The 21,751-nt window shown below is 46.5% G+C and overlaps 2 protein-coding genes across 2 annotated transcripts in view; one reads left to right on the top strand and one right to left on the bottom strand.

The window, feature by feature from the left end:
• LOC144158109 (uncharacterized) lies at positions 1–19,814 on the bottom strand. Its single transcript, XM_077688762.1, has 6 exons — positions 19,729–19,814; positions 15,377–15,392; positions 14,577–14,728; positions 11,402–11,568; positions 7,592–7,728; positions 1–4,885 (listed from the first exon to the last, which is right to left on the bottom strand). Exons 1-6 carry the CDS (start codon positions 19,812–19,814, stop codon positions 4,610–4,612), a joined length of 834 nt encoding a protein of 277 aa, XP_077544888.1. The 3' UTR covers positions 1–4,609.
• LOC144158222 (uncharacterized) overlaps positions 15,888–21,751 on the top strand; it is an 18,334-nt gene continuing 12,470 nt past the window's right edge. Inside the window, exons 1-2 of the mRNA XM_077688929.1 lie at positions 15,888–16,446; positions 21,182–21,246. The gene's annotated coding sequence lies outside the window, so the exon portion shown is untranslated. The remainder of the gene's footprint in view (positions 16,447–21,181; positions 21,247–21,751) is intronic.

The raw sequence follows: 21,751 nt of genomic DNA on the forward strand, positions 1-21,751 counted from the left end.
TTTATATTAAGGAATTTATTGGAATGTTCACAATGGCCAGTCTTGGAAAAAATTCACAAAAGGACAGCACATATATGTGTTCATGATAAATATACAATAATCTCGCACAAAGAGCACACCTCGGGGTGCGAAAGCACTATGAATAGGCATCGCTCGCTCAAACAAATGAGCCAAAGACGTCGTTTGAAGGTCCGCTGGTGAATCTTGGCGGATGCGTGAGCATCTCGTATCGCTCCCTCGTGAACCGGAGGCTTGACCCGGGCACATGCCTTGCTCCAGCTTCTTGATCGAGCCTACATTCGTTCCTCATACAATGTGCCAACTCTGCGTAGCGCTCTAACCGTCTGAGTAATCACGCTTGCTCACTTTAGCTGCGGCATTGGCTGCCTGTACTGTATTTTCGCGCATATAAGCCGCACCAAAAATGCGGAAAATATCAGTGGCAAAATAGGGGTGCGGATAATACGCGGGGTTTTTCCTTAAGTGCAGCTTCACGGCAATGCACGTTGCGCCGTGAAGCTCCCATGCAGTAACACTGGCTAAGCCTTCCATGCATGTGATCGCGCAAAGCATACAAGGACAAGAAAGAAAAAACAACAATGAAAACAAGAAAAAATCAAACACAAACAACATGGATGGAACCGAAAATGACCTTGTGTACAACAGTGAGGACTCCGGCTCAAGCTATAGCTCTAGCGAGAGCAGTGACACTGAGTGAATTGTGACTTTTGCCTTGCAGTCAGTGTATTTTACTCGCTAAATATACGCTTTTTCTGTCTACATATTATGCGATGTGTTGCTTGAGCAGTAGCTTTGGCGCAGCCTTTCCTGTATCAAATGTGCGGGCAATGCACGAGCATTTTTTTTTTCTTTTCCGGCGGGCTGAAAGTTGGGTACGGATTATATGCATGGGTGGGTTATACGCGTGAAAATACGGTAACCACTTTTGTTGTCAACCAGTACTGGCCTTTCACTGCCGCCACTGCCGTTCCTTCCCCTCTGCCGCCAGCACTGGCTGCAGACTTGATTTCAAAGGGCCATGAAGACAAAATATACAAGTTTGGTTCATTCAGAGTACTGCTTTGTCCTGATAACAATGACACCAGTTTTGTAGCGGAGTTCGAAGAATAATCGAGGTATCAAGGGAAACAGACAAAGCAGTGGCGACCCGCCAGCCGCTTTCCAGCTAATTCTCTACGACGTCCCAGAACCTGCTTTGTGTGATTGCCGGCCACCGGCAAGAAACACGACTGGGCGACTGCGGTGGGGCCACTAGGTCCGCTTGATTGTGTCACTTCCATCCTAATGTGCAGGTGAAACACTGATAACTAGACACCGGAACCTTGGGCGAAATGCATATCTTTTTCTTGAATCCTTATCCAGCCTTTTTTACATTAAGCATGAACTGAGGGAAATGAAACACTCTCAGCAATATGCCTGTACGTGCATATTTTGAGGTTCATGCCTATGTGGGCTTTTCAGCACCTAAAAATGCCTTTTCTGGGTTGTATAGTCCTTTGGTGGAGGTTTTTGCTCGCATCTTCTGGAAAAATTGTTGTCGCTTCAGAAGCCTGCAACTGGCCGTTTGTCTTGCGTTGTTTGCGGGGAGAATCCACGCACTGTGCCAAACACGGCGAGACATGGAAACCCATGCCCAAGCCACGTCATCCTGAGGTTATCCAAAGCTACCAAACTGGGACGCCAGAGGCCCAAACATCAACATCGCCGCCGGGTGTCAGCATGAGCTTTTTGTTCTACGTTATTCTGTCACGCTGTGCCCCGGTATCAATGGCGAAAACTTTTGCCCTTGGCTATTTCCAACACAATAAAAAAACACGCAAAGAGGGAATGAACGTGACACAACCAACCATGCATGTAGCGCTCGAGGTCAAAGATGCTGACCAAGGGAAACCACGTGAACATCTGACACACAAAAGCTTCAAGGTGGCTCCACAAACGTGTTCACAACCAGCAAACAATCACAGGGACATTGCCTGACACAGCACGTACAGTGTGAAGGAGGAATGGCAGAAAGAGGTTATAGAACGACAATCTCACTTCTTCAGTCTGGTTGCAACAACTGCCATCTGCCGTGCCGGGTAACTTTCCAGGGCGTTTACAATTTAGCTGCATTTTGCATCTCACAATTTAGCGTTCACAGGGTTAACTGGAAATAATCTTGCGTGCTGTTCAGTGTTGTTAATTGGTATAAAGAGTGTGATTTCCAGCAGCTTTGCTAGGCATCCAGTTCTGGAAGACTCAATCTTTTATCCAGAGGTGCACTTTGCTGAGAAATCCATGGGATTCATTGGTGTTGCCATCAAGGGCAGATACTGGTCGTTCCGCCTCCACCAGAGCCTGTTGTTACCCCCTGGGAACACGGCCAAGGGTACAAGACTTTTACAACAAACAATTCTCGGTTATTCGCAGCGCTGCAGCAGACAACAGCGTCACAGCCCAGAATATTCTATACCACACTTGAGCGCAGCTTGGCATATTCTTGTGCTTATTTTAAATTCTTAGCAGAAAGCGTTCAGCAGCAGAAAACTTGGGCAACACTCTACATCAGACGGCTGAGCTCATTTGGAATGTATGGGACAGGTCTGCCGACATCCCCCGAAGTGTTGCTGACAGAGCCGTTCTGAAGGTTAAATCTGTCGCGGACATATCACATAAAGTTCCTGGATACTCTCTGCTAAAAGAACTTCCACAGGTTCTGAGCAGCAAACATTGATATTCCAGATGGAATTAGATGATGGAGCGTTCCAAAGTAGAAGTACCCTCCACCAACTTCTGTGGATGTTGACTTCTTTTTTCGCACACGAACATCAACTGAAAGGAGGTACAACTTCATGCCGTAAAACATGGTCACGGCTGGATTTGCATGGCTTTTAAGCTGTTCTTCTAGTGCCACATCGCCCAAATCTCTCAAAATGGCGACTCTTTTATGGCATATTTTCACGAATAAAATAAAATTGCTTTCCCATAGCACAATTTTTGTCCCGTTTCCATTGCTCGCAAAGAATTTGTCCTAAAATACGCTGCTGAACTCAATATGAATTGGGCCTATAATGCCTAAACTGGAGTTTTTGATGGCCATATATGCCTAAATGACACTTTTAAGTTCATTGTAATGAACTGCGCAAAAACACACAACAGAAGAAGGAACATATGAAACGTACGAAGAAATGTTGTGTGTGTTTTTTGCTATGAACCAGTACCAACTTGCTCAGTTTGTCATTCTTCTCAGACACATCTAAGTGCCTATTATAGGCGCCTAAAACCTTGATTTTTTATGCCTAAAGTTCCGATCTCCACTGATAACTATGTTTTTAGTGCTGTTTGAAAACTTTGCAATATTTTATATTTTTTCAGTTATACAAGTGCCTTTCGTGGCTGCAATGGAGCTGAATGAGTTGCCAGAAGTTAGTGCTTTTAAACTGAACAAAGCTGTAGTATTTTGTCTTCATGGCCTCTTTAAACACGCACAAGCGGTTACGGGAGTTGCAAGGCCTGCTGAGGCAGCGGCAACAGGCGTTTTGCACTTGTACTCGATTATTAACTGATTATGAGGTTTCACGTGCCGATGCTACGCAGGCGATGAGTAGTGGAGGGCTGTGGATCCATTCTGACCACCTGGGGATCTTTGACTAGCGCCGAAATCTCGAACACATGGGCGTCTTTGTTTTTTCTCACCTCAACCAGAAAAGTGGCCGCTGTAACCGGGAACTGAACCCGCATCCTTGGCCTCAGCAGCACGACGCCTCAACCAACGAGCCACTGTGGCAGGTTCGCAGTTCTACTTGTCTCCACGGCAACATGGCCAACATTGCAAAGGCTCTCCACACGTTACCTCCACTCTATCCTCCCTGTGGATACAGAGCGACACAAAAATGAACGGAGTGCTGTAAAAATTGTGTCCAGATGCCCCATCCACTGCTCACGCAATAACTTTCATTAGCTGTTCCCACAGTTAACCAGCTTCGGCAGCCCAACGAAACCTGTTTGACACGGGTTCGTAGCTCTTCGAGTCCACCATGCCAGTGCTGGGCTTCAGCAAAGCCCCTCAACAGACACTAAAATGAGAGGTCGTAACCAGTCCACGCACTGACACATTTGTGCTTGGCAGTCGAACACTGCGAGACTAGCATCACAGGTACTGTACTCCATGAGGATCTCGGCTCATCAAGACGGGAGCAGGTCCCAAGATGTCCCGTCACGAGACACCCAAATCCTGCGAGGTCTGCATGTGGCCAGCAATCACACAGTCCCGTTGAGAGTTGGAGATTCTGCGACAGAGCCACCAAACGTTCTCCCACAGATGTGACACACTGCCTCGGAGTTGACGAGAACACCAGCAACGGTGGGAAATGTCTTCCGTCACAAGAACGGCCAATTCTGTGCACCAACAGGTATCCCTTCCCACCCGGCACTACGATGCCAACTTGTGAAGCGACACCCTCCAGGGCGAGAGCATCTCCAGTCACCAGTGCAGGTCTTCGTTCCTGGTGGAGCCCTTGGAGCAGACGCAACATGCGAAGTGAGGCTTTGTGTCTGCTTGTGGTGCCACCACTGTGCACATGCATTCACCAGCAGTGCAAAAGACCAGTCACTGGTGGTGCAGCAAGACGTGCCGGCGCAGGTTGTCCTTGCGGGTGAAGCTCTTGGGGCAGTGGACGCAGGCGTGGGGGCGCTCGCCCGTGTGGCTCTGCAGGTGCTTGCTCAGGTGGTCCTTGCGCAAGAAGCACATGGTGCAGTAGCCGCAACGGAACGGCCGGTCCGCCGTGTGCTTGCGCATGTGGCGCTCCAGATCGTTCTCGTTGGCGAAGCCGATGGGGCAGTAGTTGCACTGGAACGGGAAGGCAGGGGGGCTCCTGGCGGCCACCTGCGCCGAGAAGGAGGTACACCGGATTGAAGACACTCCTTTAAAACAGCGGAGCTGTCTAAGCTTTCTTCTGTCCGTGCGGATTGCCGACAAGAAATTCCGCTCGGTGAAGCGGTGAAGTGGAGAGGGGGAAAATGCTAGGACAAGAAGTGGCGACGAGGCATGGAGCCCATGAGCAGGTGTTGGGAGCGCGCGCCTCACGAAAAAAACATTTTCCGTCGTTGAAATCGAGCCTGGGTCTCTCGCGTTATGAAACAGGCATCTATATGACTGCACTATCGTCGCATCCAGGCTGCACAGCATTTCCTTTGGCTTTGTAGCGCAGTCGTTGGCTTTGGACTTGAAGCCAAAGACCACTTTGAAATGCTCTTTGGCTTCAGACTTTGGCAGCTTCGATTTTGGACTTTAGAAGGGTGGACTGTGGCCTTTTTTTTAAACTCAGTTTCCATGGAAAAAGCATCGCTTTTTAACCATGATTCTTTTAGGGAAGCGGCAGACCTAAGAAAAGCCAAGTTAAGGCTAGTGAAGACCACCAGATCCGCTGGTTCCTCAGTCTTTGCATTTGAATTGCAGAGGTGGCCAAATTTTCTTGTTTTAAGTCTTTAGTGCAAATACACACAAAAAGTGGGACGGGACAAGCACCCACTAGCAACTAAGTTAATTGAAAGCAGCATCACAGATAAATTACAACCTTTTCTCGCAAGGGACACACACAGTTGTACCCACAGAGAGAAAGGCTGAAATGGGCACAACTCAAAGCAAAAATTCCAAATACATAATGTCGTTACCACGTAGGAGCACATACCTACATGTTGCTAATGCACTACTCCCCTTTTTTCTTGGTATAAAGTGTACTTAACCATTCCCAGGCCACAGTGTTCTCTTTTTGCCAAAAACTTTGATCTGCTTGAAGAAAGACTTGCATTCGCAGGTTTCACAGAACGCAGGTAAATGCATGCGCATCTTACTGTTTCGAGACGATTTATGCTCACGAGTAGTTGTCTCTAAACAGTAAGCCGATATGTTTTACTAAAACGCCTTTGCTTGAACAACTGTGGAGACTTCAATGAGACCCCTAGCTCTCTCAATGACCAAAGCTTGCCTTGCTTCGGTGGATTTTCCCACACGCAAGACACTTTTCCTTCGTGTGACAATTTCGGACGAGTGCACTCACAGGGCCCTGACATACAGAATTCAGCTTAAATGCCCTTTGCGGTCTCTCTGCTATGCTGGACGCTTGCCCTATCAAAACCCCAAGATCAAGCATGCTGTGGGCTGGCTACATTGACAACATAGCCACCCAAAACAGTTTTTGCTGCAGTATAGTAAACATCACTGCAACTGGAGTTACACTCCGAAACAGGCTTCGTCACAGGGTGTTGTTGCTTTTAACGCCATCTCTGGTCTGTTGAGACGCATCCATGCGATCATAACCAGATGGGGATGCACACATATTCCACTTGTTGGAAAAGTTATGGGGGGCTTTTTCCTTTCCACAATTCTGTGGCATTAGCAGCTTGCTACAAGTCAGCCTAGATTGTACGTACTTCACTAGATAGGTTGTATAAACATGATTGCTCAAGGAGTACTGGCACGAAATTTCAAAGCTGAGATAACTATGTAAGAAGCTTCCTTTGTATATGGACCTATCTCCCTGGAAGTGTCAGTATAACATATTTTAAATCGATTTTAGTCTTTTTCACGCTCCAGAAAGCTCAGAACAGATACCCTTCAGGCATCAGCATAATGCCTTCAGCGCCTTGCCCCCAAAGTGCCAACATCGGGGCTCCCGTAATGTAGCCAATGCGCTGGCTGCTGTTGGCGTGCGCTGCTCCACCTTGGGCATCATGTCACAGTTTTGGGACTGATGTCATGCTGCCTGTCCATGGTGCAACGAGAACAGTGATGTCATGAGCGCCCCTTGTCATGGTCGACTGGTATTACTGACGCTGTAAATAATTATTTACACTGCGATTGACCATCTAATGTGCCATTCTATGATTGCTGGGCTTGTAGGAAAACGTAGTGCAAAAATTTTGTGTCAGTACTCCTAAGTAATTTTGTAATTGAAAAGCACATAATTTGAATGTCAGGAATGGGGACAGTAATGTGGCAATTAAACGGGTCCCTTGGTTTTGATGAGCTGTTTACGAGGATTTGAAATAGTAAGGCCGTAAGCCATAACGAAAAAGCTGAGCAGTAAAAGGCACCAAAATCACAGGAGACGTGGAAGCAGCTACGTTCAAGCTCAATTAAAGCGGGTTCACCAATAACAAGTAACACACCTATTGCAGCGCCATTCACCTATTACCATGCCGATTTTTTGTGCACTTTGAAATGCATTCAAATTCTCTATGTAAACATTACGACAATTTGTTATCTTCACCCTCTCTCGATTCCTAATAACCGAGTTAGAAACGCCTTGAAACAAACAATTTGTTCAGCTGTAAAATGGATTTATTTCTCCCACGAAAAAGACGAGGTTTGGAGCAAGAAGTCTGTTTGCATTCATTCTCCCATTGCTATCAAGTGTCGCAGCTCACCACAAACCACAAACTGCTGAGGGCAACAGTAGGCGAGCCGAGGGTTGTGAAATTTTTCCACACCCCCTTATAAAAACACATTGTGGATAATTGCTGCGAAAAAGATACGCCCGTGATTACAATCACCAGTCAGGGACAATCAACTGGGCGAGTGCGCACTCACGTCCAGGTCGTGTCCCAGCCCAGGAAGAATGGAGTGCGAGCGCGTCACGCGCCCTCCGTCGGAGACCACATGGATGTCGAGCTGTCGAAGGACTGGCGAGAGGTGTTCATCGAGGCAGCCTGCCAAGCTGTCCCAATCTGCGTGTGGCCAAAACATACGATGCAGTCACTGCTGCCTGCACGCAGGAATGAGTAAAGAGAGGCTCTCTCCTATGCTTCCAGGCTCTCCTTCCAGGCTGCTCTTTTTGACTACCCAAGGTTTCTCTCCTGTAGTCTGTGCTAGTAAAGCTGCTGCAAAGGCAGCCATTTAGTCTTGGTGGCTTGCTTCTCATGCTTTTTTAAGGGGGGACACTGCTCTTAAAACGACTTCCTTTAACTGTTAAGTAAACTCTGTAAATCTTGTCAGTCTTGCTGCTTTTTTTCTCACCGATTTCAAATTTGGCATTATTTTTTCAGTAAGTCAATTAGTTACCAATATAATTAGAGATAATTAGTCATTTTTGGAGGAACAATAGACAAAACAGTGTCAGCCATTAAACTGTAATCTTTATATTTTGCAGTACTACTATGAACCCTGGTGAGTGCAATGAGAGAATCTGGTTTCTGATGCACCGCTTGGGACTAATTTTACAGCTCATTAAACCTTGGTGGCACCAACGGCAAGGAACCATTTCGAATGCCCATTTCAAATACCAAAGTAAAATTAGTTCCAAAGGGTGCATCAAAGAACTGATTCTCTTATTGCACTCACCAGGGTTCATAGTATTGAAAAATATGAAGATTACAGTTTTATAGCTAACACTGTCTTGTCTATTGTTGCTCCAAAAATGGCTAATTATCTCTATCATCTTGGTACCTTATTTAGCGACTCAAAAAATAATGGCATATTTGAAATCAAGTAAAAAAAAAAGCAGCAGGACTGACAAGTTTCACAGAGTTTACTTAAAAATTAAAAGGAATTGTTTTAGGAGCGGTGTCCCCCCCTTAATATCAAGCTGCAGTGAAGCAAAACCTATCCTTGGCAAAATTGGTTCTGATTGAGCAGTAAGCACTGACACAGTAACAGGCACGGCTGGTTACTCTGTAAAATGTGCAGCCATTCAATTGTAGGCATTCAAAGCTGCTCTGTAGCAGATGATGCTACGTGCCCAACTAGCACTAGTGGTATCTCCGTTAGCCCAGTCTGCCCACCTGGCTGGAGAACCAGTCAAGTTTTGGTCTGTGCACTTAAATTTAAAGCATGCACTTAAATTTAAAGCACACTTCTTGAGTGCTGGTTGATTGCGCTTGCCTGAGTCACTCGCCTGGATGGCTGTGACAGCACTTTCGGCTGGCTGTAATCACCATCGCTTTTTCAGTTTTGGCATGAAAATCGCTAGTTTTTGTGGGTCGCTTGCGTACAGCCTGTTTGTGCGTCTTTGAGACATCAAGTTTTGTACATTTTGGTTTTTTAGTGAGACTATATATGCAAATAAGGTTGAAATTTTTGCTGCAGCTGGTTTTCAAGCAAATGGCTGGGTGACTGTTTAGCAGTTACAGGTTGATTCCCACTGGAAGAAGCAGCTTAGGCCCATCACCTCCTAGTTCATTTTATTTTCTTAATGGGGGAGATGGCTCTTAAAAGATAATTAGAGGCAATTAACCATTTTTTGGGGAACAATAACCAAAATAGCGTTGGTCATAAAACTGTAATTACATTTTCCAACACTATGAACACTGGTGAGTGCAATAAGAGAACCAGTTTCTTAATGCGCCACTTGGAAGTAATTTTACAGCTCATTAAACTTTGGTGTTTGAAATGGGCACTCAAAATGTAAATTAGTTCCAAGCGGTGCAGCAAAAAACTGATTGTCTTATTGCATTCACCAGTGTTCATAGTGTTGGAAAATGTAAAGATTACAGTGCTATGACTAACACTGTTTTGTCTAGGGTATTGTTCCTCCATAAATGACTCATTATCTCGGGAACTAATTGACATACCCAAAAAATTATGCCATATTTGAAATCAGTGGGGGAAAAGCAGCAAGACTAAGAAGTTCAACAGAGTTTACTTGAAAATTAAAGAAGTTTTTTTTTAAGAGCAGTGTCCCTTCTTAAGTACCATAGTGATCGCATGAAGGGAAATGAGTTGGTGGTCATACAAACAAAAAGACGACACACATCAGCCTTTGGAAGCTAACATAGAGGTACATAATGCAGGAGGTGAAGAAACAGAAAAAACGGATGCACACAGCAGGCAAAATACAGCAAACAGCGAATCGTTCAATGAACTACACACAAACAACACAGAGTTAAGCACACCAACTGCACAAAAACAAGCAAATTACTTGCACACGGAAATGAGCGTGTGGGACGACCAAAGGCAACAAGATTAATGTTCAACATTCCGAAATACAAGGACAAAAAGATCCCGAACAATATGATGCACTACAAGGTGCTGCGACTACTGTTGCGGACTACTGTTGTGGAGACGTGTTGCAGACAAATAACAGTGTATTTAATTGGATATTCGGTCAATTTTAAGACTTTTGCGGTCTCCGTGGACTTTGTATCAATGAAAGTCGACTGTACAAAGTTTCCCTTAATTTATTCGGTCTGTGATGGAAATTTTGCTTAAGAAAACGTGACATAATCAACATGTGTAGTTCTAGGATAAATAATTTTTAATACGAATGCCGAGATATTTATTCAACAAGAATAGGAAAGCAGGTACGTGTGCCACAAAATATTTTTCAGGCTTCTTTTTGTTTGTGATGCTTGCTTTCTTGCACTTCGAGGAGTTAAGAGTAATGATGCAAATGAGGCACTGAGATGCTATTTTTCTAAGGTCATTTTTCAACTGATGCGACTCGTTTACAGATCATAAGTACAATAAACACAACAACAGTCGTTCGGATAACATTTTACACAACATAAGATATATTGGCAATGTCACTAATGAATGTCACAAACAAAAGGAGAGGACTAAGGGTAGACCCTTGAGGAACCCGTCAAATGACTGAAACCTAGGGTGAGGCGACACCACTAATGATAATACACTGTTTAAAATCAAATGATATGCCTCAAGCCAGTCCTCTCCCTACGCTGTCTGATGAATTCTAAAACTTAGAACATCTGGTAGTTACAAACGTTACTCCAAAATCAGCTTGTGCCAACCTGCAGCTTGTAAGGAGCCAACCAGCTTCAACTTGAACGGTTTATTTTCAAGATGTCCCATGCTACAAACATTGCACCCTCTACTCCCACTCCCCCCCACTTGACCTAGCGTCTTCCTGACGTAATAAAGGCTATCTCCTTCTCTTTAAAATACAGGCAGCATAGGCTTAAAGCAGTTCTCACGCATCAGGAGGCACACTAAATGGAAAGCACAAAACTTTCTTTTTTTCTACACTCTTGCTAGCTGCCATTTATTCAGTGGGAACACAGATAATCTTTGCTAGTGTACTGGACCTGGGTTGCATTGCTCCAGGCCGGCCAGATTCCCTGCTCATTTCAGCACCGCATAAGTGCAGAATGGGAGGTGCAGTGTGGGGAAGCTGACTTTTACCTGCCCTTTTACCAGGGAAGACAGCTGGGGCTGGATTCGCTAAAACGATGTCTGTCAATTAGAAATAGCACAGCGCTGGCATGGAAAATGCATGCTTTCCTACCTTCAAGACTTCTATGTGCGTGCAAGAACTTACAGATTTCGATGCGGATGGCCACCCCACATCATTTCAACATGACAGCAATCGTTTTAAACACTATGTCCCCTGGACGCAATCTACTCCTCAGTTTGCTGTGAGGCCCAATCTTGTGTGTCTTGATCTACCATATATCACTGCAATCTTTGACACAGCCAGTGGCGACTCGTAGCAGCCTCCAAAGAGAGCTTGTGGTGCCACAAACGTAGAGGTCCTTGATGTGACCAATGAACAAAATGATGGCAGTTCCGGTCTCACAAGGTCTTGTTCCTGAAACAAACCAAGTGCATGGTTACTTCATGCATGGTTACAAACGATTCAGGATACAGCACGGTAACACCTATGGCATGGCGTGTCAACATTGATTGTGGGATTTAGTGCGTCGAAGCTACGGCCGGGCGATGAGGCACGCCGTAGTGGAGGGCTCCGGATTAATTGTGACCACCCACTTTTCGCCTCCATTAGAAAAGTGGCCACCACGGCCGGAATGGAACCCGCGCCCTTGGACTCAGCAGCACAACACTTGCCCAAAGCCCACGACTGTTCACTTGGACGTACCACATGCCATGCATAGTATTCTCCATTTTCGCAATTCCAAAAAGCAGGCAGCAACGCACAGGGTCAACCATATATTGGTGATTTTTCATTCGCAGCTACGCACATTCTTCCTGCGCATCACTTTTCCACGCGTGTTGATCACGTTCACAAGGTATCGCCCATCTTCGCAAGAACAGTCAAGTATCAAACTTCCCCCCTTTTATTGTCAATCAAAGAATGGAATGCGTTACCGGAATGCACTGGAAATCTGCTTCATTTCAGAAAGCCCTTTTTGCCCATCTTGAGTCAAGAACTGTGCACTGATTGTAAGCGAGTGACCAATGTTGAAAACGACTGTTGAATATGCGCGACTTTGATCCGATTTTAAACCCACCATGTTATTGTTCAAGTTCACCCGATGTCCCAATTCTCCCTTTTTGCGCATGCCTTTTCTCCCTTCTGTTGTATGTGTTTTAAATATTGACTGTGTAAATTCCCCCCCTATGTAATGCCCCTCGGGGCCTTTAGGGTATGTAAATAAATAACTACGCAGTGGTTTGCCTATTCACATCACGGAATGCTAGACAGTACTCATAGCAGACAACCGGTTGTCTGGTTAGCACTGCACGCACAATTTTCCGCACTGGTGACTGCAAAGCAGGCTAACTTGAGAGTAGTTTACCTCACGTCCTGTCTACTCAGACAAGCAGCTTGCACAACGATTGAGCCATGAATAAGAGAGAATATGGTCTACTCTTAAGAACAACGGTGCCTATATCTAAAAGTATGGTATCTATACGGACTTTCTGCTTTTTAGATAAAATGTGCATGAGCAAACTAGCAATATGTTATAATCACAACATCAAAGGTATAGCATGCTTAGAATGGATGTAAACTTCCCACTAAACTCGTTTGAACTGACAGGGGCCCAGCCACTGTAACTAGGCATTCTATGCAACAAGACAGTTTCGTGCTGTTAAGGGAGCCAAGACGACGAAATTCACGTTTGTTTTATTGAAAAGCTTTGGTGTTTTATAGTGGCCCTAGCGCTTGTCCGGCAGCAAACGATGCCTTATTCACCGAGAAATAAAACAATTTGAGCCAAAATTTTAATTCCCCCGCTAAATAGTGTTTCGTGGCTTCAGCAATGACATGTCCAGGGAAAGTACCGGATACGATTGTCAATATGGTCACTGCAGCAAACAGCCAAACACGTTTTGTTGCCTCGTTTACCGTTCATCCTCTCAGATGATGCTATGACATTGCTCAGGACCGCTGTCCACCCTCGCGTTGCTAATGAACAAATTTGTACTCGGATTATTTTTGTTATGGTTCATGGTAATCGTTTCGTGAAGTGTTGGGTACGCAAGACAAACAGGGTCACGTAAAACAATGTCACTTATGCCAACTGATGTGTGAGACAAGCATGACAAGCGTAGTGTGAGCAGTGCGCACTGGTGCTTCTATGTTTACGTGTCCGTTCGTTTCAATTGTTCTTGCCACCTTTGCTGCTGCTATAAAAAGAATGTGCACTAAATTTTAGCACAAATTGGTCGTTCCGCAAGCTTATAATCCTCGCTTTATTTGTGTTGGATTTTGACGGCCTTAGCCAAGCGCAATGAGCTGCCCATAATACGCCACGAGTTCAGTGCACAAAAGTAGCTAGAGTGTTGCACGGCTATTCTATGTTTTAGTCTAACCTGTATAGTTTATTCAAGTGAAGTTTGCATCTCAAGTGGTGTCAGAGTCAGTCTAACGAGCCAATCTTCCAGATGAACTAAACTTGCGTTTTGTCTTCATGGCCCCTTTAAGGACAGAGTTTGATGTGGCTGGCAGCCAACACTCATCTGTGATGTGGCCAGCAAACAGGCGCATGAACTCTGCAGGCTGCATGGTGTTTACCATACAAGATCGGAATGGGCAACTGCCTTTACACGAGTAACAGTGTGCATGAACGGACCTTTTCCCAGTACCGGTTTTCTTTGTGGATGCCACGGTGAACAAAGAATGGCAACAGGCACGCCCCCCAAGTCTGGCTGTTGGAAAACTCGTGCACAAAACATTCTCGTCGTTGAGTCCCCTCTGCACCCACCCGTCACCCGCACTTTCACATGAGTGCCACGGTAGCTGGTGCCTATTCCTGCGACTAATCTGCAACGGTCAAAAAGCCTCTTCTTTTTTCATCTCTGTTATTCCCACATTGGTAGCCATGTGCTCAGCCTCAACCGTCTTGCCCCTCTGTAAGCCTTTTTGTGTGGTCGTACCAACTCACCCCGAGCTGCCAAAAAAGATGAAGTAAAGACATGCAGCGCTAGAAAGAATAGCCGGTCTCCGAACAGCAAGCCGAGGGTGTGTCCTTTTGTTTATATTGCTACGTGGCGACAAGGTAAAGATGAGACGGATATTGGGCAATGGAGCAGCGATGTATTTACATGGATGAACTATGTACTATCAACTGCTTCATCGTTGTCAGCGGGGATCCCCTGGAGCTATATGTGCCAGTGTCCTTCTTCTGCCTCCCGTAACATTTCCCCGTCGTCAAAGGCGACCGTCGCGGTCGAGGTGACAGCACTTGGACGGGTGCAACGTTGATGAGATGAGATGGGAATGTACACTAAAGTCCTTGCTGGCACGGATGATGGTGAGCTTGATAACCGTTGGCCCCGGAACAGCTGTGCCCGTCGACGCAGTGAAGGAACGTGCGAAGCCTCTGGAGACATGCTGGAAAAACAGGGCAGGGGAACGGCGTCGTCGTTTTGGTCTCACGTCCCGTCTGGCCTCGGCGGGTCATTGGCTGGGGAATGGTCGCATCCACGGCTCACCGGGGCTGGGGTGGCCGACACGATCCGAGAGCTTCGAGGCGATTCCTTCTGGAGACGAGACAGGGTGAGGCTGGGGAACCGGTATGGGGATGAAGACTGCACCCTCCACCACAAGATGTTACGAGGCGAGGGTGCCATAGAAAAAAGTATTTGCGGTATTCACATTGAGGCTGGGCGCCGCTAGCACAGACCGAGGAATGCACAACCATCACACCTCGTCCGCTTTTTGTTCGGGAACTCGTGGCAAATCCCCCCATAACCACATAGTTTGTTCGTCGCCTTCAATGCCTCGTGTCAATATTGCCCGAGGCGACTGCTGTGGAGACCAGCAGCCCGCGCATGCGCAGATGGCTACTGGAAAAAGGTTCGCCGAGTGATGGAAGCTATTTTTAAGATAATGTTAGCGTCTCTTTAATGGCGCCGCTCCGAGGAGAAAAAGTGTAGTTTTGAGACGGCAACTTTTTGACTGCAATCCCAGCCCCTCTGCCAGTTCGAACGACGGTTCGAACGAAGCAAACGACGGTAGTTAGTGGAGCGGGAGCCTAGATCGTGGGGTGCGGTGCTTACTGGCATGTGAACTAAAGAAAGCACGGTTTAACACTGGTGCGGGCATCAAAGGCAATGAGTCACGGCGGTAAAAAGGTAAATGCCGGCTGGCGAGTCTACAGAAGACGCCGCCAGCCTTTATGTTTGCACGTTCCAACCGCCAAGCCACTGGCGTACACGTGCACCTACGCCACGCACCGTTTCGTGGCGCTTTCTGCACGAACAAACACAGCCCGTACACCACGCACATGCTCACGTTCACCGGCCACAGGAGGCGCCGAGGCACCACACACGACAGACAAATGAAAGATCGCGACGCCAAGCTTGGTGGCGGCCACATTCCCGCGCGGTTTTCACCACTGGTTTCCGTCGCACGCACACATTCACACACAGCACGTCTTTCACCATGCTGTAGGATTCACATCCACTTGACACCGGGCTACAAGCAAGCGGGTTTCAGCTCCGGAAACCCGGCTCACCGCAACAGACTCTACAAACCGCACATGCTCCGATTTCAGCCTACGCCGACGCTACGGGACACACAAGAATCTTCTCTTCAGCTGACGGTTGAAGTAACGCAAGTAACCACGTATCCACGGAGCAAGGTGTCTTCATAGATACACACAGCTTCACACGCGGATCACAAATCAGAGGCCCGATTACGCAGTCAAACGAGTGGAGCGGCGAAACCAGCGAAACTTCGCCGCACCGCTACCTTGTGCTCGTTTTCTTGGCTGCGCTGCATTGCGAGCGATATTACGCGTCAAGATGGCCGCGCCCACGGGGCTGGCCCTGACGTCGTCTGCGATGTGTGTGAACGTGCGTGCATTGAAAACGTTCCTTCATAGATGCTACCTCAACCTAACCTTTCACGGTTGAAGAAATTCTTTCGTGCTTCGTGCAGTCGGCATTTGTGAGGAGTCATCAGCGAATAGCTGTGATGAAATCGGTTTGTGAAGTCGGTTGCGGTGTCGCGAGCCGAACGAGCTTCATAAACTCTGTCCCCGGAGTTGAAACCAACTTTTGTGTGGCTTGGTGTCGTGTGGATGTGAAACTTACTACGTGGTGAAGGTGTTCTGTAGATGAATGTGTGCGTGCGAAGTAAACCATAGGTGAACCCATCGTGGGAGTGGATAGCTGGGCGGCGACCTGTGCGTGTTGTGTGTGCGCGGTGAATCAAGTCCTTCTGGGTGCTTCCTGCGGCTGGTGAACGTGGGCGTGGACTGTCACGAGCTGCTGCGCTAGTTCGATGCTACCAGTGTGTGCTTGTAAGAAAAGACGTCGCGAAATAATGCATGACGTGGCCGCTCTGTCTGGTGGTGCAGGCAAAAAAAAAAATGGCTAAATAACGCGGCCTGCCAATGACTTGACGAGGTTGGAATGACCTAGCGAGAAGGTTGCGTCTTCTGTCGGACACGCCACCTTGCGTTTAGCGTTACACGGGGCTCGGTTATCACTCTCACTCGTCGGCTTTCACCCTCACACCAGCCTTAATCCGTGTTGTCATATTCGCATACCTATTAAAGGGGCCATGAAGACGTAATGTAAACTTGGTTCGTTGAAGAGATTGCATTGTTTGAATGGCACTGACACCAATTTTAACACAAACTTCACTAAAACGAGCGGTATAATGAGGAGAACAGAGAATAGGCATGGGACGCCCTAACTACTTTTCAAGCGCTGAACCTAGGGCGTATTATCTCACTGGGATTGGGTGAGGCAGGAAAAGATACTAAGCAGGATTGTAAGCTTGCAGGACGAGCTATGTGCACTTAAGTTTACTGCATTTCTTTTATTTAGCTGTAAGATCGGTGGGGTAAACAAAGGGAGTTACGAACATGTAAACATAGAAGCACCAGCTGAAGCTGCACAGCCGTCGGGTGCACTTTGCTTGTCTGGCCAACTGGCCAACTAACGTAAGTGACATTGCCACTTACGTGACCCTGTTTGTCGAGCATAGTCAATGTTTCACGACACGATCGCTATAAGCTGTAACAAAAATAAGCCAAGTACAAATGCAGCCAAAAGCAAGGCGAGTGCACACAGCGGTACTTAATCGGTGTCATTGCGCCATCTAGGAAGGCTGATGGTAAATAAGACAACAAAAGATACCTTTACGAGAGAGCAGGGTAAATGCAAATGTTGCGTTATGTACACAGTAAACTGGTTGACTGCTGGCCGAGGCAAAACTGGCGACACGCGCTGGCCCAGTCCGAATCCGACCATCGCCATCTTCCTTTTAGGCCAAGACACTGCTTCTTCCTTTCACTGCAGCCTCACGACACATACCCAAACCGACAAGTTTGCCTCGTGGCACATGGCCCAACACCTTGTTGCAACACGTATTAGCCGTTTGCGGCAGCCATATATGTGAACACACTAAGTCGTTTTGGGTACCTTCCCTGAATGCATCAATGCTGATGTCGCGAAACGCAAGATGCAGCAGGAGAATTAAAATTTTGGTTTGAAATGTTTACTTTCTCAGTGACTAAAACATTTCTTTCTGCCAGACAAGCGGTGGGGGCACTGTAAAGCACCAAATCTTTCGGATAAAACAAGCTTGCATTTTGTCTTTATGGCCCCTTTAAGCATCACACTTCATTAAACGACCGTATAAAACAAGCCATGGGTGAAACTGTGGAGTCCATGGATGTATTGGGCTTTAGGCTGTTGCCCGCCAACTGTGCTTCCCTTTTTGGCTTCAGAAGCCTTCAGACTTGGTCACACTGCAAACGTTGGTGTGGGCCTCCGGCTGTTGCTTGAGGGTCGGCACAGGAACAACTGAAGAGCCTTTGCAGCCTGTAGACATTCGTGAACAACTCTTTCCACAGCCTGTTGTCTTTCTGCTTGGCATAGAGGCATCAGTTGATATTTCTCCTTGCTCGGTTCAATTTTTGCTGTCTGGCTTGTGCCAGGGCTGCACTTCCGTCTGTTGATGAGAAGTCTATGGTGGCACTTGGAATGACTAGGGCCTGTGTGCTGTCATGCTGTCCTTGCAGCTGGTCTGTATGAAGGCTGAATATGTGGAGCGAATGTATGACACGCCGTGGTGGAGAAAATGTTATCCGCCACCTGTTTAGCTAGGCCAGCAAAATTCGCCCGGCAGTGATGGTACTGGAAGTGGCAAACAAGCAGCGAACCGAAGCAAGCAAATCATGTCTATCCACTCGCCCCAACTTCTTGTTCTCTGCTTCTCTGCATCCACGCCAAACCAACACCGTTTACACCAGTCGCTCACTTTGCAAGCACTTGGAATGGTCTCATTCAAAGCGGGGCACATGGAATTCAATGATAAATTTGTTGGGGTGGCGCAGAAGCGTCCCATGCTGTCGGAACCCTCTTTTGGAAAAGGAGGTGGTGCACGATAGCCTGCGAAACTTTTTAATTCAGTTTTGTATGCTGCAGAGTATCTTTACGTCAATCGTAATTGGAGGATCCCACAACCTGCCATTGCCGCCTTTTAAAACTAAAAATTAATGCGGAAGAGATGCCCTTGACTCACTTAGAATTGTCAAACAACACTCACTAGCAGGAAGCTCATGTACGTGGGCCGTCTACTCCACACCACGCTGGCTTTGTGTATTCAAACAGCGTAGCCAGACCACATAGGGTTACCGTTCTCCTGTTATGATGGCACGGAAATGTCCAAAACAGAGAAATGCCCAAACTTGCACAATTGTTTGTCATCATCTGCTTTGACAATTGTTCCTGAAACATCTTTGTCTGTGCAAGGATACAGGTGTATCCTTGTGTTCTTTGTGCTTGTCTGGCTGGCGTGTTTTTGCGTTGAGCCTAATCTTCATCATTTTGGAATGGCGAAGGCTGGGCTCAAACAGTGGCTCATTCCTTAACCCTTTGGGGGCTTAAAACGACCCGTGCTCGTCACGACCAATCGCCACTTTTTTGCTTATGACGACCTGTGGTCGTCATTGGTCTTCTCAAGGCTCCACGAAGCTTTTGACGAGCCCAGCTCGCTAAATGGTGCCTTCGTATTTAAAACATAGATGGCAGCACAGATTCCATCATTGGCACTTTTATTCAATAAGAGTTTGCACACTAGATGGCAGAATGTGTGCCTTGTGTTTCTAGTGTGTTATAAAACAACTGCGGCCCCATCCGTTCGGCGTTCTATATCTTTTTCCCTCAGATGATGGGAGCATAAATGATGAGGATGTCAGTGTTGTGTTTGGTTCTTCAAGTGAAAAAGACAACGATGTCATTTTTAAGGACAGTGACTCTGAAATAATTTCAGAATACACCTCAAATGCCCATGGTATAGGGTACTGCGTGGTGGAGAAAGGAATGACCATAAAACATTATTATGTGCCACAAAATGTTTTTGCAAATGTTTTTCTGTTTTGGACATGTTACTGAAGCATTTCACACAATAAAAAAAATGGCAATTTCGGAACATAATGCTTTTGTTTAATGATCCCTGAAGGGGTTAATGGAGACTTCAGAGACAATAGCAGACAAGTAGCTCGTAGAATCAGTCTCAATTGTTTTCGTGTGTTCTGGAAGGGACAAAAAGTTCTCTTTGTGGTATGTACTTGGTGTTGCGTGTCCCGGTGAATGGAATGAGATCTGTCACCGCCATCTTGGAGGAGTACTTGAACTCCTCCAAGATGAAGTACATGCTGAGTTTGCAAAGTGGTCTAATCTGTCCACAAGAGACCGTTACAAGAGACACAATCTGACACAAGAGACAGCAATTACTACCTGTGCTTCAGCAATGGAGGAAGAGAATGATTGCTATGCATATAGCGTGCTGTACTTCCGAGCGAGTTTTTTCAGTGATGTCGCGGGCTTGTGGCAGGTCAGGTGTTGGCAGGTCATATTATAGATGTTGCTGTACTGGATCCTTCATCGTGTGCAATTTGAATGCAGACTAATCTTTTTCACATCAATAGTGGTGGAATAAAGTGCTGGGTTTGTTTCAGGAACACGGCTTTGTGAGGCCTATTGGAAATACCGTCTTGTGTTTGTGGTCACGTCAAGGGCCACCACGTTTGTGGCATCACAGGCCCCATTTGGAAGGCTGCGAAGAATCGCCACTGGCTGTGTGAAATGACGGGCTGATATGGGGTGGACAACGAAGTGAGGAGTGGATTGTCTCCAGCCCTCTCAGCTTGTCAGAAGGGAACACAGATTCACCACACAGCCTGCTTTGTGATACGTATTCCACTCCCAGATATGTGCAAGTCCGCCACATGCGGCGTGATGGGAAGTGTTAATTACATTGAACCGAAGGATGTGACGGAAGCCCGTCCGGTCGGCATGCATTTTGAAGAAGACAAGGACACCGACCACAAGTCAGTTCAGTTTAAAGGAAATTAACATTTCGGCTCCCACACCTTGGTGCCGAAATGTTAATTTCCTTTAAACTCAACTGACTGGTGGTCGGCGTCCCTGTCTTCTTCTTCAAAGTGTTAATTTTATGTGGCGGTATGTGGCACACCACCCCTAACTGACCAAAGAGGTACCGAACCTCTCTTATTTACGAAAAGCACGTGTAGAATTTAACTAGGAGAACATTCTGGATTAAAGAAAGCACTGGCCTTGTTAAAAGTTTAGCACTGCTGGGGCTTGCACCCAGGCTGTTCGCACCAAAACGCACGATTCTACCCCCAGGATACTGGGGCGAAGCAGCGGCAGTCTTTGAGCAGCTGCTCGAAAGAATAGAAGGAATGTTCCAAGCAAACCAGTGGATGGTGGACACGGGAAGTGCTGGACTTGCACCACCTATTTGGGAACAGAATTTTGCGTCCACATCAATGGTGCGAATGGAGCAAATTTGGTTTGGCACACGAGTAACGGATATCTCTTGCGTTTCTACTGAATGGGGTGTTTTGCACCTACAGTGTCGGTGTAACCTCACTACAGATGTAATTGGTAATGTGATTTGTCCCATAGAGTTGTTGGTTGCACTAAACACAGCGCCTCTCTTATGTGCAACTGGTGTGAATGACGAGCGGGCTGTTGACTGTTGTCTCTCTCTTGCAGGCTTCCCTATTGCTTCCCCCGAGGCTGCTGTCCTGGCCTGAACCATATCCTTTGGATCGTAAACAGTGTGTCATCATTGATAGTGCCACCTTGCTCTATGTCTCCGCCATTGCCGGGAGTCCACGAGGCTCTTGGCCCTCTTTGTCTGTGATGTTTATTAATCGCATTACCCAAGAAATGTTGAGTTGTGCTAGACTTCATTTTTATGACTTCTGTACTTATTGTCATACCACAAATCTCAAGATATGACTCGCATCAGCTGTAGTATTTCATTAACAAAACTTTATCCCACTGTCTCGCTTCTAATGACTTTTAACTCTCTGAAATGTAGGATGGTAAGCTGCACAAACAAAAACAAGTCCCCAAAATATTTCACACTCATAGCTGCTAATTCCCTATCCTTTCAGAGTTTCAATATCTTGGAAAAAGATTTATCCTGGAACTTTCATGTTGATTACCTATATCCTACTTTCTTTGGCAAAGCTTTTCTCATGAGCCGATTGAATTAAACAAAACTTTGTGAATTAAACAAAACTTTGTGTACAGCTAATGTCCATTGAATTGTAGAAT

This window comes from Haemaphysalis longicornis, unplaced genomic scaffold (genome assembly GCF_048455015.1).
Source record: "Haemaphysalis longicornis isolate Haplotype H1 unplaced genomic scaffold, Haemaphysalis longicornis Haplotype H1 scaffold_10, whole genome shotgun sequence".
Classification (NCBI taxonomy): Eukaryota; Metazoa; Arthropoda; class Arachnida; order Ixodida; family Ixodidae; genus Haemaphysalis; species Haemaphysalis longicornis.

Bases quoted from the DNA above. Each gene is read 5' to 3' on its own strand.
- LOC144158109 (XM_077688762.1), bottom strand. From the start codon at position 19,814: ATGTACTTCATCTTGGAGGAGTTCAAGTACTCCTCCAAGATGGCGGTG. The intron at 11,569-14,576 runs GTGAGACCAAAA...CCATGCATGAAG, and splicing joins CCGCCGAGGCCAGACGGGAC to TAACCATGCACTTGGTTTGT. The intron at 7,729-11,401 runs GTAGATCAAGAC...GGCCACACGCAG, and splicing joins AAAGATTGCAGTGATATATG to ATTGGGACAGCTTGGCAGGC.